The 19,238-nt window shown below is 32.7% G+C and overlaps 1 protein-coding gene across 2 annotated transcripts in view; it reads left to right on the top strand.

Annotated features, from left to right (window-relative positions):
• Nucleotides 1-19,238, top strand: part of LOC126881925 (THO complex subunit 5 homolog) — a 91,016-nt gene that overhangs the window by 47,120 nt on the left and 24,658 nt on the right. For both annotated transcript variants that reach the window (XM_050646661.1, XM_050646662.1), the window contains exons 6-8: nt 4,149-4,480; nt 9,596-10,024; nt 16,772-16,877. In XM_050646661.1, coding sequence (XP_050502618.1) covers nt 4,149-4,480; nt 9,596-10,024; nt 16,772-16,877 — 867 coding nt within the window. The remainder of the gene's footprint in view (nt 1-4,148; nt 4,481-9,595; nt 10,025-16,771; nt 16,878-19,238) is intronic.

Below are 19,238 nucleotides of genomic sequence, written 5' to 3'. Positions count from 1 at the left end.
ATACACAGTGCGTCTTCAGTGTTAGTGAACTTAGTGCCTGTTTCCGATTACAAACCATTCCTTAAAGAAAAAGTGTTAAACAAATGGGAAAACGAATGGAATCTTTCACAATCATCTCTACACACAATAAAGCCCTCAATTGAACCTTGGTGTGAGATAGACCTAAATCGCCAGCTGTTTGTGAAGCTAAATCGTTTACGCATAGGGCATAGCAGACTTACTCACAGCTACCTAATCTCTAAGTCAAATCGCCCTATTTGTGACCTGTGTAATTGCGACATCAATGTAACACATATATTAATAGAGTGTCCTAAATATCTTAATGAAAGACAAAAACACTCCATACCTCTCAATATAAAAGCAGTCTTAGGATCACACTGTAAGCTTACACATTTGTTTAATTATTTGAAAGACATTAATGTTTTAAGCAAACTATAACCACTGTTAACATTTTATAATTCTTAATTTGTAAATTATATTGTTACCTAAATGTGAACTTATGTAATAGCCAAAATGTTATTAGATTTAAGTAACCATGTATTAATGACAGTACAGCTAATAACCCAAAGTGGTTGATGCTGATAATAAAATAAAAAAGCTACTAAAACTACTTTAATATCCTAATATAAAACAAAACTAGGTAGGTACATACTATACTACGAAAAAAAAAACAGATTGATGTTAAGCTTTTTTTAAAGAACTTTTCAACTCACTTTTATTTTTTTATATCCTTTGATAATTTGAGTTTTTACAACACCATATTTTTCGGCCAACCTTTGTGAATTTAAATCAAAGCTTATAAATAGTGACAAACGTTTCTATTTTACAACGCTTTTACGACATTTTATTATAGGATTTTAAGAACCTTGTGACCACCGACCCGGTGCAGGTTATTTAATCTCCTGTTTAGGTAGATACAATAGGTCCTATTAATAAATAGTACTGGGAATTTCCATCAACAAATAGACAAAATTATTTTAAAAAAATTATGTTGGCCGACATTCACATTCAATTTCTATAAAATGGGTTTTAAAAATATGTGATTATTTGACCGCGTCCGTATTATAGAGGTGAGGTGACCGTAAGTAGCAGGTCATAAATAAGGGAATATAGATATAATTAGTTTGGGGAATTTTGAAACCGGCCGTAAGTACAGGTGGCCGGTAACACAGGTTTTACTTTAATCAGTATAACACCACTCACACTCTCTGATTAATTTTATTGGCTTTTAAGATAACCAATTTTTCAAAGTTTCATCAGTTCTTCAGAGCATTTCTTCGAGGGCTATTAATTATTATGGCATAAGAAAATAGGCGTTTACTTTACTTCGCAAATGTACTGATACTGAAAACGGCGTTTTGCGTGTTGCTTTTAATTTGCTGTCCCGCATGCAACGACAAGTCAGTTTAGACTTACAAAAAGTACTCGGAATACGCTACGGGTACGAGTACCGAGTACTTTATTGAAAATGTACTCGGGTACTGGGTACTGAGTACCCAAAATGTACTTAGAGTATAAAATTCGGGTACTTGTACTCGGGTATTGCCCAGCTCTGGATGTAAATAACCTTCTTTAAAATACCACCCCCAATCTGTTGCTCGGATGTTTTCATTTCCAAGCCAACAGTGGTTAGAAGGGAAGATAGTTTGACTCCACTATTTTTTGTTGTGGCTTTAATGAAATATTTTACTGTCGAAAAACTGGTTCTGTGGTATTATATACATTAAAAATACTCTATTACACTTCCAAGCGGGCTATCCGAATTTTTCGAAAAAAAAATTCGTTTTATAAACATAGCTCCTTCATTTTGGTGATAAAAAGTTTTTTCAAAAATGATTTTGTAGAGTTTTTTGAAGAACTATAAGACTATGTAAATTAAATTCCGTAAGATACCTTAGTTTTTAAGTGGGATGAGTTTAAAGAGCTCGAATAAGGGGGTGTTTGCTAGTAAATAGAGGTTTTGAATAGCTATACCTCGCTAAATATTCACTGTAAAAAATCTATGTACAAGGAAATTTTAGCTACTAAAATAGCTACAATTTTGTACTGTATCATTTTTTTCGTATCTCCCGTATTTTCGGAGATATTTTGAAGAAAAGGATGAAAAATACGAAATTGCAAAAAATCACTTTATCTTTAAACTCCAATTTTTCTAAAATTAGGTCTTTTAAACAGGTCAAACTTCTTGGGTGTATTGATAATACATATATAGGGTGTCCCAAAAGTAGCGGAACGGTCGAATATTTCTCGAAATAAACATAGTATCGAAAAACTGAAAAATATGTGTTCAATAATTTTTAAAAATCTATCGAATGACAAAAAACACGACCCCCGCTCTACCCCTTAGAGGTGAGGTGGGGGATAACTTTGAAATCTTAAATGGTAACCTCTAGTTTTTATTTCAGATTTGGATTCCTTACGTAAAATTAAGCAACTTTTATTCGAGATATTTTTTTGAACTATGGATAGATGGCGCTATAATAAAAAAAACCATTAATCCTGATGTCGTAGATAAATAATAGAAACGGTCTAATATCTTGAGAGATACACTTCCAAATAAAAAATAAAAAAATACGTATTTAATATTTTTCAAAAACCTATCGAATGGCACCAAACACGGCCCCCACTCCACAACCTGGAGGTGGGGTGGGGGTAACTCTAAAATCTTAAATAGCAACTCACATTTTTTATTGCAGATTTGGATTCTTCATGAAAAATTAAGCAACATTTATTCGAAACAATTTTTAGAATCGTTGATAGATGGCGCTAATAAATCGTCTTTTTACATTTATAGCGCCATCTATCAACAATTCTAAAAAATGTTTCAAATAAATGTTACTTAGTTTTTCATGATTAATCCAAATCTGCAATAAAAAATATAGGTCGCCATTTAACATTTTAAAGTTAACCCCCACCCTACCGGTTGGGGGAGGGGTGGAGGCTCATGTTTGGTGTTATTCGATAGGATTTTGAAAAATATTAAGTATGTGGTTTTTCGTTTTTCATTTGAAAATGTATTTCTCGAAATATTAGAGCGTTTCTATAATTTACCTATGGAATCACAATAAATTGTTTTTTACGATTATAGCGCCATCTATCTACAATTCGAAAAATGTCTCAAATAAGACTTGCTTACTTTTACATAAAGAATCCAAATCTGCAATAAAAACTGGGGGTTTCCATTTAAGATTTTTAAGTTACCCCTCACCCCACCTTCAGGGGGTTGAGTGGGGGATCGCGTTTGGTGTCATTATATAGATTTTTAAAAACTATTGAAAACGTGTTTTTCAGTTTTTCGATCCGATGTTTAGTTCGCGAAATATTCGACCGTTCCGCTACTTTTGCGACACGCTGTATAAAAACAATTACAGAAGGGTGAAGATCAATTTTAATTAGTGGGGTAGTTGGGATTGTTTTCACTCATTTTTTTGTAGAAAAAAGTAGGTACCGACCTTATTTTGATCATAAGTTGCTCAATTTTTATGCTAGAAACTATTTTTTAAGGTCTAATTGTATACTACTTGAAAAAAGATTCGGTAACTTTTACTCGAAAAATGCAAAGTTTTCCCGTTATTTGGCTTTGAATATTTCAAATTATGCATTTGACGAAAAAAGCTAACCTTTAACATGCCGTATCTCGATTTGTATTGGTCGTAGAAAAATTATAAAAAAAGAATTTTGTTTGTGTTTCTAAAAGATAAAATTTTGATATCTACAGTTTTTTTTATTAAATCCATATTTTTCGAGTTATTCTCAAAAAAACCTCTAAAGAAGTCGATATTTTCGTCGAAAAATTGATACTTTCAACAGCGAATAATTCGAAATTAGTTTTACGAAGAAAATGTAAAGATCATTTTTTCTTAGAATCTTGGACTTTTTCCATCGATTTCCATGGTTAAAATGTAATGAAAAATCCCCCCAAGATGGGGTGGCAACCACCTCCAAGGTTTTAGCGTACAGCGGCATGATATACAAAATGATCCTTGGTCTATTCCCTACCTTCTGTGAAAATTTCAAGTAAATCCATGCTGGACGAAAATATTGCGAGCCAAAATGCTTCATTTCCTGGCCGAACTTTAACTTAAATTGAACATAATGAACAAATATTAAAAAACGTTGTTTAATATTTCTACAATATTTTTTTCCAGATCTGTTATTAAGAAAAGACAAGCTAACCGCCCTCACACCGCTACTTGTCAATGTAATCAACGCCACCAAGCCGCTTCAAGATCATTTGGAAATGTCTCCGAGCGGCCTGAGGGTTGAACATAAACTAGCTTATCTTCTACCAGACCCCTTATACATATTCTATGTCAACGTCGTCTCTTATAAAGTCGTTTACGATATTAATCTCGATGTGGAAATCATCGGCGACGAAGAGGAAGCTAACCGATGGAAAGATTTAAAAATTGGAATGGGATTCGCTAATGACGATGAGTCTGACACCCCAGAGACTGAACAGGATGCCGCAGAAATAGAGGTATTGCTATTTTTACATATACTCCAAGAAACGAAGCTTTAAATAGGGCAGAACCTCGCAATTTTTACAGAATAGACCGATTTGCTTAAAGATTTGGGATTAAGTTCACCTTACCCACATTTTATTTTGAAATTTTGAAAATAAGTTCATTCATGATTTGTAAAAAAAAATATATACTGTTATGCTCTACTTTATCTCTTATTTAGATTTATTAGCAAATTATTAATTTAATTAATTATTCAATTACTTTAATCACTGCCTATTCTATGTAAAACAAAACTAAACTCAAATTAAATACTCCAATAAAATTTATTCTCAGGGCCAATTTTGTATTTGATACAATACCTGTGATTTGTGGCTTCTAGTGTTCCTAGTTGCTTACTTCTTCCAGGATGGAACAGGGAAATTAAAAACATTCAATATCATATAAATGTAATATATTATTCATTTACTTTCTATCCCCTATTTTCTCCCGGTCATATGCGACCGTCGTCGGTTATGCTATATAGTATTTGTATGTATATATAAATTGTATAGAAGTATTTAAATTTAAAGTAAATGTAAAACCTATTTTAGGATGGGGAAAAAGGATTTATTTCGCGACCGTCATCGCGACTGTCATCTCTTCGGCGAAATAAATTTTGTACGTATTTATATTATTGGGTTTTTCCCATTGATTTTATTTATATTATGTGTATGTATACATAAATTGTATAGACGTATTTAAATTTAAAATAAATGTAAAACCTATTTTTGGATGGGGAAAAATGATTTATTTCGCGACCGTCATCTCTTCGACGAAATAAATTTTGTACGCATATTTATTGAAGTGAAAACTTCTTTAGGACGTTGTGCACTTTTTGGATGGGAAAATGTATTAAATTGGCGACCGTCATCGCGACTCTCATCTCTTCGAAGAAATAAATTTTTGAAGTGAAAACTTCTTTAGGGACGTTGTGCACTTTTTAGATGGGAAAAAAGTATTGAATTAGCGACCGTCATCGCTTCGAAGAAATACATTTTTGAAGTGAAAACTTCTTGAGGGACGTTGTGCACTTTTTGGATGGAGAGAAAGTATTAAATTAGCGACCGTCATCGCTTCGAAGAAATAAATTTTGGAAGTGAAAACTTCTTGAGGGACGTTGTGCACTTTTTGGATGGGGAAAAAGTATTACATTAGCGACCGTCATCGCTCCGACGAAATAAATTTTTGAAGTGAAAATTTCTTTAGGGACGTTGTGCACTTTTTAGATGGGGAAAAAGTATTGAATTAGCGACTGTCATCGCGACCGTCATCGCTTCGACGAAATACATTTTTGAAGTGAAAACTTTAGGGACGTTGTGCACTTTTTGGATGGGAAGAAATTATTAAATTAGCGACCGTCATCACTTCGACAAAATAAATTTTTGAAATGGAAACTTCTTTAGGGACGTTGTGCACTTTTTGGATGGGAAAAAGTAAAAAATTAGCGACCGTCATCTCTTCGACGAAATAAATATTTGAAGTGAAAACTTCTTTAGGGACGTTGTGCACTTTTTGGATGGAAAAAAGTATTAAATTAGCGACCGTCATCGCTTCGATGAAATAAGTTTTTGAAGTGAAAACTTCTTTAGGGACGTTGTGCACTTTTTGGATGGGGAAAAATATTAAATTTGCGACCGTCATCGCTTCGACGAAATAAATATTTGAAATAAAAACTTCTTGAGGTACGTTGTGCAATTTTTGGATGGGGAAAAATTATTAAATTAGCGACCGTCATCGCTTCGACGAAATAAATTTTTGAAGTGAAAACTTCTTTAGGAATGTTGTGCACTTTTTGGATAGAAAAAAGTATTAAATTAGCGACCGTCTTCGCTTCGATGAAATAATAAATTTTGTACGCATATTTATTGAAGTGAAAACTTCTTTAGGGCGTTGTGCACTTTTTGGATGGGAAAATGTATTAAATTGGCGACCGTCATCGCGACTGTCATCTCTTCGAAGAAATCAATTTTTGAAGTGAAAACTTCTTTAGGGACGTTGTGCAACTTTTTGGATGGAGAGAAAGTATTAAATTAGCGACCGTCATCGCTTCGAAGAAATAAATTTTGGAAGTGAAAACTTCTTGAGGGACGTTGTGCACTTTTTGGATGGGGAAAAAGTATTACATTAGCGACCGTCATCGCTCCGACGAAATAAATTTTTGAAGTGAAAATTTCTTTAGGGACGTTGTGCACTTTTTAGATGGGGAAAAAGTATTGAATTAGCGACTGTCATCGCGACCGTCATCGCTTCGACGAAATACATTTTTGAAGTGAAAACTTTAGGGACGTTGTGCACTTTTTGGATGGGAAGAAATTATTAAATTAGCGACCGTCATCACTTCGACAAAATAAATTTTTGAAATGGAAACTTCTTTAGGGACGTTGTGCACTTTTTGGATGGGAAAAAGTAAAAAATTAGCGACCGTCATCTCTTCGACGAAATAAATATTTGAAGTGAAAACTTCTTTAGGGACGTTGTGCACTTTTTGGATGGAAAAAAGTATTAAATTAGCGACCGTCATCGCTTCGATGAAATAAGTTTTTGAAGTGAAAACTTCTTTAGGGACGTTGTGCACTTTTTGGATGGGGAAAAATATTAAATTAGCGACCGTCATCGCTTCGACGAAATAAATTTTTGAAGTAAAAACTTCTTGAGGAACGTTGTGCACTTTTTGGATGGGGAGAAAGTATTAAATTAGCGACCGTCATCGCTTCGAAGAAATAAATTTTTGAAGTGAAAACTTCTTGAGGGACGTTGTGCACTTTTTGGATGGGAAGAAATTATTAAATTAGCGACCGTCATCACTTCGACAAAATAAATTTTTGAAATGGAAACTTCTTTAGGGACGTTGTGCACTTTTTGGATGGGAAAAAGTAAAAAATTAGCGACCGTCATCTCTTCGACGAAATAAATATTTGAAGTAAAAACTTCTTTAGGGACGTTGTGCACTTTTTGGATGGAAAAAAGTATTAAATTAGCGACCGTCATCGCTTCGATAAAATAAGTTTTTGAAGTGAAATCTTCTTTAGGGACGTTGTGCACTTTTTGGATGGGGAAAAATATTAAATTAGCGACCGTCATCGCTTCGACGAAATAAATTTTTGAAGTGATTTCTTTAGGGACGTTGTACACTTTTTGGACGGAGGAAAAATATTGGATTTAGTTACCGTCATCGCTTCGACGAAATAAATATTTGAAATAAAAACTTCTTGAGGTACGTTATGCAATTTTTGGATGGGGAAAAATTATTAAATTAGCGACCGTCATCGCCTCGACGAAATTAATTTTTGAAGTAAAAACTTCTTTAGGAATGTTGTGCACTTTTTGGGTAGAAAAAAGTATTAAATTAGCGACCGTCTTCGCTTCGATGAAATAAATTTTTTAAGTGAAAACTTCTTGAGGGCCGTTGTGTACTTTTTGGATGGGGAAAATTATTAAATTAGCGACCGTCATCGCTTCTACGGAATAAATTTTTGAAGTGAAGATTTCTTTAGGGACGTTGTGAACTTTTTGGATGGGGGAAAAGTATTGAATTAGGGACCGTCATCGCGACCGTCATCCCTTCGACGAAATAAATTTTTGAAGTAAAACTTCTTTAGGGACGTTGTGCACTTTTTGGATGGGAAAAAGTATTAAATTAGCGACCGTCATCGCTTCAACGAAATAAATATTTGAAGTAAAAACTTCTTAAGGGACGTTGTGCACTTTTTGGATGAGAAAACTATTAAATTAGCGACCGTCATCGCTTCGACGAAATAAATTTTTGAATTGAAAATTTCTTTAGGGACGTTTTGCACTTTTTGGATGGAAAAAGGTATTGAATTTGCGACCGTCATCACTTCGCTGAAATAAATTTTGGACGTATATAAATTATGTGTATGTATACATATGTATTGTGTGCTTGATAACATCAAATATAGAAAGATGGCCTATTTTGGACACGTAGTAAGGGGAGACCGGTATAATATTCTTCAACTTATTATGATGGGTAAAATCGAAGGACGCAGAGGAATTGGTAGAAAGCAGGCTTCTTGGTTGAAGAATATCCGGGAGTGGACAGGAATAAAGAAAGCAGAACACCTATTTAGAATAGCTCGAGACAGAGACAGTTTCGCCATGTTAATTGCCAACGTCAAGGGGACTTGATAGGGCACGTTAAGAAGAAGAAGTATGTATACATACATAGCATAGGGCATACGCATCGCGTATATGATATAGGTATAGCACTTATTTTTGGATGGGGAAAAAGCATTGAGCTCGTAATTTATTTACTATAAGAAGTTTTCACTTCTGTCGACACTCCCACGAGTGCCTTCAATTTTTTTTAAACTAATCATTCTAAGCTGGTCAAACTTCTAAAATCTATTAATAATACATAAATAAAGACGACTGAATAAGGTCAACGGCAAATTTTAATTAGAGGGTTGAAAAATATAGGACTGACTTTCACTCAATTTTTTCGCTAGACTTTTTTATTTTTAAAGATAGATCTTTTTAAATAGTTTAAATCAGTTTCTATAAGTTATCCTGGAAAATGCATAGTTTTCTCGTCTTTTGACTTTGAGACTCCAAAATTTAACATTTGACAAAGAAGAGCTAACCTATAATAAAGCGGGTATAGCTCGGTTACTATTAGTCTTAAAGAAAATTAAAAAAAAAACATTTTGTTTATTTTTTCAACAGGTACATTTTTGTTAATTGGAGTTGTTTTGATACAACGAATGTCTATTGAGTTATTAGCAGAAAACTGATTATAAACATTGATTTTTTCGATATAAAACTAACACTTCCGATAGCGAATAAATAGAAAACTATTAATTTTATCAGAAAAATGTATAGAACATTTTTTGCTTAGAATTCATTTTTTCGCCAATTTTTGCGGTCAAAATATAATAACAAAATTCCACCCCCGAGATGGGGCGGCAACTACCCCCATCGTAAAAGCGCATTTCGGCATGATGGAGATTTTGATTCTTGGACTATCTACTACTTCTCAAATTTTCAAGCAAATCGATCTATTCTGTAAAAATTGCGAGGTGAAAACCTTTGATTCCTAAACTAATAACATTTTGATTGCTTTTTTTCTTTAGGAAGTCGTTGAAATTAAAAAACGACGTCACAGGAGGTCGGTGCAACAGATAGATCCGATGGAAGAAAAAAGAAAAAAGCTTTTAGAATCACATCCCTTACAAGTTCAAATAGTGGCAAAGTTAAAGGATGGTCCTTTGCTGACTATCAAGTTTTCCTACCTAATAAAATTAAAAATCATTACAGTCATGTCCAGCACGAACTGCTCAGCATGTAAAATAACTGGCAACTCAGCTAGGGAAGTGTTAACCGGAGAGAACCTTCTGAGTGAGTTGGTAGAAGATGATAATGGCCTAGAAAGTCCAAATCCAATAACGAAATTTCAGATTAAGAAGATCGGACTTACTTCTTTTCAATCGTTAGTGCCACAGATCGGATACGCATACCATTGGGCTCAAAGAGTATGCGGAAGAGATTTTCTTAATAAAAAAGTAAGTATCTAATATTATAAAATCCTAATGCGACAAGTCACGCAGTCTGTCCGGTGCGGTTTCGCTATGTAAACATTGAATGACGTTTAACAAACGTCATTTTATTTTGTTATACCATTTTAATAGCAGCTCCAGAATGACTGAATGGAACTGGCTAATTTCGATTTTAAAACATTTTTAGAAGTACAAAGAAGATTTAAAAGGTGCGAACATGTCGCACCCTCAGTGCAAGACTGCAGTAAGTCAAAATAAGTAAGTTTCGAGATAAAGACGATTTTGTTTATCTTTGTGCCTTTATCGCTGTGCTAATGTCGGTGTGAGAGTTGTGATATTTAGCATTAGGTTGAGCATTCGAAAGTTACTAAAGTTTTACACGGGATAGACATGCATGTTTACAAGCGAATGGCATGATTTCTTCATTTTCATAAAATTTTTGACTTACAACAGTTTTGCACTGAGGGTGCGATGTGATGAAATTGTAAAGAAAATACCAAAAACAATGTTATTGTCATATATGCTTTTTCTCATGAGCATTTTTCAGTGCGTCACAGTTTTTCGATTTCTTTCTAACGCATTAAATTGTGTATGCCAGAAAAAGAGGCATGAGTACTTTGGTAATTATTCTAGTTCGGTGATTATTCTAGTTGTCGATAGATGGCGCTATAATAGAAAAAACATTATTTACTAATTATATAATATATCTACGAATATAATCTGTACAATTTATAAGACTATACAAATCAAAGAAAATACCATTTTATAAATGCAATAAAGACAATTGATTTGTTTTTATGCCCAATTGCAAATAAAATTTGACAACTGTCAGATTTAACTAAAATTTCATGTTAGAATAAATGTTATAAATGTATATTATCACGGACTTACCTTTTTTGCTATCATTTGTGACGCACTGAAAAATCCTCATGAAAAGAACCATACACACAGTTATATTATATTCCTTTAGATTTACGTCACTAAAACTGCGACTAACTTGGGGTCTATGTATTTAATTTTTTTACGTTTCCCGTGAAATCCATAATTTTGGCACTTTGATTGATCTAAATATGGCGTTTAGCATTGTTTCATTTTTATGATTATTAAAATGTATTGCATTAATGCACAAACATGAATTTTCAACTTAATCGCAGAGAAAATGTTGAAAAATAGTTGGAAAATTTTTAGAACTTTGACATTTAAAAATTCTAACTTCTTTCAAACCACAAAACTGTCAAAACTTTTGTTGTAATTTATTGATCACATGTCATTACTATGACAACGCGAAAGTTAAGGATATTTGATTATATGAAAGTGTGCCAAAAAACAATGCGAAAAAGTAAATCCCATTTAAAATACATTGTTACTTCTTCTTCTTCTTATGGTGCCTATCCGTTACGGATGTTGGACACTAACATGGTTATTCTGACTTTGTTGACTGCTGCCCTGAAAAGTCCGGTAGTGGTTAAGTTAAACCATTTTTGCAGGTTATGCAGCCAGGATATTCTTCTTCGTCCTGGACCTCTTTTCCCATGCACTTTACCTTGAAGTATGGTCCGAAGTAGGTCATATCGTTGTTCATTGCGCATTATATGGCCCAGGTATTCCAGTTTGCGACGTTTTATGGTTACGACTAGTTCGCGCTTTTTACCCATTCTATGTAGAACTTCTTCGTTGGTAACTCTGTCTATCCAGGAAATCCTCAACATGCGTCTATATTGTTACTTCACGCACACTTTAAATCCTTCACGCACTGCTATTTATAATGGCAGTTTTCACAAACTAAAAACTTATACATAATATGAGATAGAGCAGATAAAATTATTTTTAATTATAAAAATATTTTCTGTGTATTAATTTTTGATATTGACAAAAATAGAGATATTCTTGAGATATTGTAAAGGTCTTCTTCTTTAGACTTCTACAAATATTTCAAAATAAAAAGTAGCGAAATCAATCCAGTTCTTCTTGAGTTATAAAATAAAAAAAAATATATAAAAAAATAAGAGTCAGAAAAAAATGGAGGGTGTAAGATAAAATTGGAGAGTGTCAGAAAAAAATGAGGGAATCAGTAAAATGGAGGGTGTCAACAAAATTGGAAGGAGATACGATAAAATAGGAGGATGTCACAAAAATTGAGTGCAGTGACTGTAGGTAGACGGCAATTGATTGTATTCCCCGTCGCATGGCGACGGGCAAAATCACTAATATGTAATATACAATGAGGACGTTTGGGTTGGAATAAATTCATTTTTCTATGGATGCTATACAATGTGCAACTTCTCTCACTACTTGCATACATTCAAAACGAACAATTTCTCAGGCTGTGAAAAAAAAAGTCGGCCATTGCAATGAGAAATATTTTTTCTCACGGGTTCCATACGTAGAATCGCGGTTTCCATGGTAACATGCACAATACAAACACAAATAATAATGTCAAATAAAATGTGTCAAATCAAAACTTACCAGGAATTACCTTTCAAAACTGTTCAAATATAACTGGTAACTACAGTTTTAAATAAGTAAAAGTATATAAATATTAAGAATATTAAATACCTACATATGTGTATAATAGGCCGGGCCGAAAAAGGGCAAAAAAAATTTTTTTGGGAAATTTTAAACGGGCTAGTAAAAAAAAGTTGTGTATGGTAGTCCTAATACTGTGTACCAAACATAGGCCGAATTAAACTATTTTTGACCGGGCCCCCGGGGGCCTAAAAAAATTATTTTTTTTTGCTTTATTTTTGGGGCGGGCTAGTGCCCAAAATATTAATATCGATGCTACTATCTCGTTAAGAAATTTTCATCATGATTTAAAAAAATTTAACCAGCCCCCAGGGCTAAAAATAAAAAAGAGGGGTAAACAATTCATATTTATTTACTATTTTTGCGCTGTGAACTGTGCAGCTCTTTGCTTGAATCAATATTCGGCACAAAAGGTTGTTACATTGAACTATTATGGACATATGTAACATTATTTTGTATATTATTATTTATTTAACCCAGAACTCATCACGCTGAGGTAGCTGCATGGCGAGTTCCACCCGCCCACTATGAGATGCATGTAATCTTCTGCATCGAAATTGATTTAGGGATTTGGGATACTATGAAAACGCAATTATTATACCAGCCTTCCTATATTTCAAAATTTTTCCGACAGCAACATCTCTAATACGTTTACGTGAATCTGTTAACATACAAATTTGAAAGACTTCCGGGTGTGCAAATTAAGCATTGTCTTAAATAACTTTATTGATAATTGATGAGATATTACTCGGAAAATCTCTCGAGGCCTGTATTAATTTCCATAGATGCCTGGCTGAGTTTTATCTCAAACCTCATATAAGAATATACTTGTCTTGTAATACAAACTCAGCTAAAATCTTTAAGCTTTCACAAGGATCAGTTGTAGCTACATAAACTCTAAGAATGCGGTTCGCTGTCGTGAACCAACGTGTTTGTGCCATCTGCTCTGGACTTCTCTCTGCCAAACTTTGAGAACATATTACATCTCAAATTATTATTATTGTAATAATCGGAGAAAACTATATAATTATATAGTTTGAATAAATACTGTTGATCTGGACTTAGATCATTTTCGTTTACAAGAGGCAGGATAGCTTCTATGGGTTTAAATTTAATAACAGGCATTTTTTCGCAATGGGGTAGAGGGGATCCAATCAGCTCAGAATATGAATAGGGAACTTTTGTGTGGGCATCTAGTTTTTGTAGCAAATATCGCAAGGCAAGTTCAGTAGCGTGCAACGGGCATACATTCCGTTGTAATGGTTTAGGCACTCGCCTTTCTATAATTCCAGTGATTCCACCTTCCAGCCGTATTGACATTTGTACCATCACATCCCATAACACTTAAACTGCTTAGATCTATATTATAGCTTTGTAAATAATAATAGATATTCCTTCGACAATATCTATGACATGAGACTGGCTAAGAGCTAAGTACCAAAAATATAAATTACCGGGTCCTTCGATTAAAGCTATATGGTCTTCAGTTTTCATATTTCGTCTCGCGTTTCCGAAGACCATGGTTTGATATTTTCTTGCATCACAGTATAGCCCTTTAAACGACTTGTTTAAATTTTTATTCTCGCGCTGGAGTTGCCGCCTGTTTTCCTTAACTCCTCTTCGAATTTTATTTTTGTCGATGATCAGCGTTGTACTATCTTTGAAAATTTAGTTTAGACCTTCTAAAACGGCATTTAAAAGCTTCAGTATTTTTTCCTGTCGACCGTATTATATGTCTTTCGCTTAACAATAGAACATGACAACAGAAGCTGTTTAATAGCCCCTAGCATTTTTTTTTAAGAAAATAAAAATTCTTTAAGGGCCGGGGGGCCCGGTTAATTACTTTTTGAACCGGCCCAAATTTGATCTAGGATTATATAAATAGTAGTTCCAACTTTTAGTCACTAGCCTTGTACAAGAATTTGAAAAAAAATGTTGACCCAAAAAATTTTTTAAGGCCAGGGGGCCCGGTTAATTATTTTTTAAACCAGCCCAAATTTGGTATAGGATTATATAAATACTAGTCACAACTTTTGGAAACTAGCCCTATAGAAAAAATAGAAAAACATTTTTTCGGCCCGGCCTAGTGTATACTATCTATGTATTTTATTTCAATTTTGGCATATAATCTACATAAAAGCACCTAAAGCACAGTGCATTTGAAGTTGAGTATAATATTAGAACTTGAAAATAATGGACATTCGATTTGAGTAAGTACCATAATTTCGATATAAATGAAACTTATTATTTATATATGTTAAATTTGTGTTGATTATACTTCTAACAAAACATATTTTAAATAATTTATATGAACTGATCAATAACTACTTGTCAGTGCCTGTTGTAACCCAGCCGTTGCCTTAAAACAACGCTAGGCGCTTGTACTACCTATATTTTAAATTTTATCATTTTTGTTCTAGAGACAATTATATGTCCGGTGGATGGATAATGATTTCATCATCCTGCGGCACTCAAGAAGTAGGTCAAGTAAGAAGATTTTCTCAGAAACTCAAACGAATCATACTTGTTTCTAGACCGAAATTGATCGCCAAGTATAATACATTTATGGGAGGAACTGACCAAATGGATCAGAATGTAAGTTGCTACCGGATCAGTATTCGTGGCAAAAAATGGTATTGGCCAATGTTTACGTGGATGCTCGATGTTGCGTTACAAAATAGTTGGATATTGTATAATAAAACTGGCAGAGAAAAGGTATCACAACTAGATTTTACAAGAGAGATTGTAAGCACAAATGGAAGACCGTCGTCTTCCTTGACATCATCTGTCGACAGCCGAGTATCGGATGACATTCGTTTTGACACCATCAATCATTTGATACAGTATATTCTAGATGGGAAAAAGAGAAGATGTGCGTCTAAAACATGTAAATCTATCGTTAGAACAATGTGTTTAAAATGTGATATTAGACTATGTACTTCTTGTTTTACACCGTTTCACTCTCAATAGTGTAAATTTGAATAATTAATCACACCGAATTTACATTTTTTTATGAATAAATATCTATTTTTGTTTTATTGCCTTCTTTACTGTATCCCAAATGCTTTAATTTTTTGATTTATTATTTTCAACAAAAACTAAGTAGTGTGAGCGCCTAGCGTTGCTTTAAGGCAACACTTAATATCTCAGAAATGAAATATCTCAGAAAAAATATTTTATGAAGTTTTTTATTATTTAAACACAGTTCATTAATAACATTGCAAAAAATAATAAAAAATCAATAATTTATTAATCTCGGCGCTAATGGGTTAAAAGAAAAAAAAATATAAAGAAATATATACAAAAAATATATAAAAAAATGTAATAATTAAAAATTTAATTTAATAATTTAAATCTAATTTAATAAAAAAAAAATATGTAAATAAAAATGAATGACGAACTTGGACAGTCCATAGTAAAAAGCTTTCGAATTAAGTAGGTAGAGGGCTAAAGAAGAATGTTGCAGTTTTTGCTGTGGAACTCTGAGAACATCATTTAGAGAAAAATATATATATTATAAAAAATTATTAAAAAAAATACAAAAATAATTATTATTAGTAGAATTGTTTATTAGAGATTAATACATATTATTAGTATTAGTTTTAGGATAAGATACGAAAAAATGACTAATAAAAGAAAAAATAGTAAAATTGACGAATGTATTTAGTGTCCGCAGTCATATAAACCCAAATAAACAACAACAATTATGTTAATGTTTGTATTACTGAATAAAGAATTGAATAACCTTTCAAATGAGCTATGGCACGACTCCTAATCTCATTTAAAAAATCATCAATTACGTCATCACGCTCAGATGGATGACGTCACTAGTGTGATATATGTATACGCCAAAAAATAGTAATTTAAAAATTAACCTGTTTCGGGATTTATCTCCAAAATCACCCATTCTCGAGAAAATGAATTTATTCCAACCTAAACGTCCTTACTGAATAAAGTTTATACAAGAAATTTTAAAAGAACCCTTTCGAGCCACACCACAGGACATTTTCCGAATGAAAATTCCATCTTCAGTGCTGCTACAAGGTATACAAATTTAAAGCCACTAAATGCTAGGAGAAAACCATTTAAACCCGTTATAAAATTGGTATTATATTACAATGTTGCTGACAATTTTATAGGATGTTTAAATTTTCTCAAATTTGCTACTGGAAAATATGTGGCTAACGTGGTTTTTGTTTATTAATACAATACTTTGTTTGGTTTTAGATGGATTCGGATGAATTAGGCAGAACTAATGTAGAAATTATAATGAAAATAATATTTAAAAGATTGGAATCTCGCTATCAGTTAGCCACCCAATTACAACAACTAGGTAAGTTAAATAAATTTTATCGCCATCCGTCACTAAAGTGATTCATTATTGTACTCATTTGCCGCCATTTGCGGCAGTAAAGTAACACTTTATTGTACTGAAAGAAGAATTTTTCTTTACCTGCCGCGATTATTAATCAAATTAACTGAGACTTTATATAAGTGGTCGATGGCAGTAATCGATTATTTATTTGAGTGAACTTAAAAGTTATTTACGTTAATTATTAAAAATATTATACATTTACGTTATTGTTAATTAAATTTATGTCAGAAAGTGAAATTCTGTAGTATTTTGCAATTATATTCATGAAACTTAAATAAAAACTTTACAGATTTAGTAATTATTACATACAAAAGCATTCTGTCATTACTGTCACTGTCATACAAAATTCTTAATTCGTCTAAAATTAAAAACATTTTTAAATCTTTTAAGTTATGTATTAATGCAAATATAGAATCTATGAAATGGTGTTTTTGTTAATTCGATTATATATAGGACGGTGATAGATATTTACTGATAATTTGTTGGTAAATATATTTATTTAGATTTTCTACTATTCATCAAGTGAAAAGCAACTCCGGGAGGCTACACTTCATAAACAATAACGTAACTATTAACTTATTTTTAATTTTTGGTATTTTATTTTAAGTAATAAAATTAGTTTAATATTTAAATAAAAATACAATTAAACTTTTTAAAATATATTTATTTCGTTGAAATCATAATAATAGAAGTTTCTTCATCACACTCTTCATTAGAAGAATGTAATTAAGTAAGTGCTAAGTAAGTGTTAATGTTTTTTATGAGTGGCGATAAAATTTTGTATGCACCACGTCAGTAAAAACTCTTTATCGAACTCGTCGGTTACTCGCCTCGCTCGCTTCGCTCCCTCTGCTCGTTCAGACATCAAACCCCGTTTGAGAAAAAGAGACAACTACTAGGTCTTGGGCCCACAATTTAAAAAAAAATATTACCTCTTTTTTTTATTCAGTTATTCATGTCGAACCAGACAACTTTTCTATTTCGGAAAATTTTCGGGGTGGGGGGCATTTCATAAATATAGAGGTTTCTAAACTTTGGTGCGTCCGACAACTGGAGTACTCTTAAAAATTTCTCGGACCATATTACTAGTTAATTGTAAAAAATTTTATCACACAATCCTGCAAAAATTAGCTGTGAGGGTATAAATTTCATGATGCTAAATTATGCTTTTTTTGCAGGATTATTTGACAAAAATTCTTCCAATGTAGTGGTTATATTGTCCGACAAATTTTTAAGGGTACTCTAGGTCGGGCACACCAAAGTTTCGAAACCTCTATAATTACGAAACGCTCCTCCCCAAAATTTTCCGAAATAGAAAAGTTGTCCGACCTCATGAGTGAAGTAATAAATGTTTTTAATAGTGGGCCCAAGCAATTATACAAGGGGGAAAATCCCGAAACCGGTCGAATTTTATTTCTAAATTATGAATTTTTTTAAATGATAATAGGAATCATGTGTCCTCTCATTTGAAAGGTGATTCAATTCTCTATTCAGTAATATAAATATTATCATAATTATTTATACAGGGTTCCCAAAAAAAATTAAATTAATTATTTTACACAAAAAGAAAAATGTATTAGTCCAGAAAGCCACTGCGCATCCGCTAGGAAAAATATTCTAATTCGGATTTTTTGCACAATCTTACTCAAAAAGGACTCCTTTTAACAAATTTGCATGTTGCCAGGACCAAAAGGTGGTCAAAAATTTTTTAAACGTTTTTTTTTTGTTTTTTTCCTAAAATTATTTTTTTTGCATGGAAAAAAGTTTTTTTAGGTTTTTTGGATCATTCAAAACAAAAAAGGTCTTTAGTGACTTTTCTCTAAAAATGATAGTTTTTGACATATAAGCGATTAAAAATTGAAAAATTGCGAAATCGGCCATTTTTAACCCTCAAAAACTATGTGAAAAACTGAAAATTTGAATGTTGCCAAGGTAGGTAGATATTCTTTAAACATCGATTGATGAAACCCCGAAGAGTTTTTTGCAATTCAATATTCAAAACTCCTTTGTTTTTTAATTGCTAATCAAGCGTGCGCGACACTATTTTCCACCGACAGTATGGTGCAAATGAAAGGAATAAATTCGTTATTTCGTAAACCGGCAACTTTAAGGAAAAATCCCGAAACAGGTCGATTTTTATGTTTAAGTTGTGATATTGTGGCATATATGGTATACTAGTGACGTCATCCGTCTGGGCGTGATGACGTAATCGATGATTTTTTTAAATAAGAATAGGGGTCGTGTGGTAGCTCATTTGAAAGGTTTTTTAATTCTCTATTCAGTAATGTAAACATTTACATAATTATTTATACAGCGTGT

The sequence above is a fragment of the Diabrotica virgifera genome, chromosome 3 (assembly GCF_917563875.1).
Source record: "Diabrotica virgifera virgifera chromosome 3, PGI_DIABVI_V3a".
NCBI lineage: Eukaryota > Metazoa > Arthropoda > Insecta > Coleoptera > Chrysomelidae > Diabrotica > Diabrotica virgifera.
The sequence above is the reverse complement of the archived record's forward strand: the minus strand, read 5'-3'. Positions and strand labels throughout refer to the sequence as shown.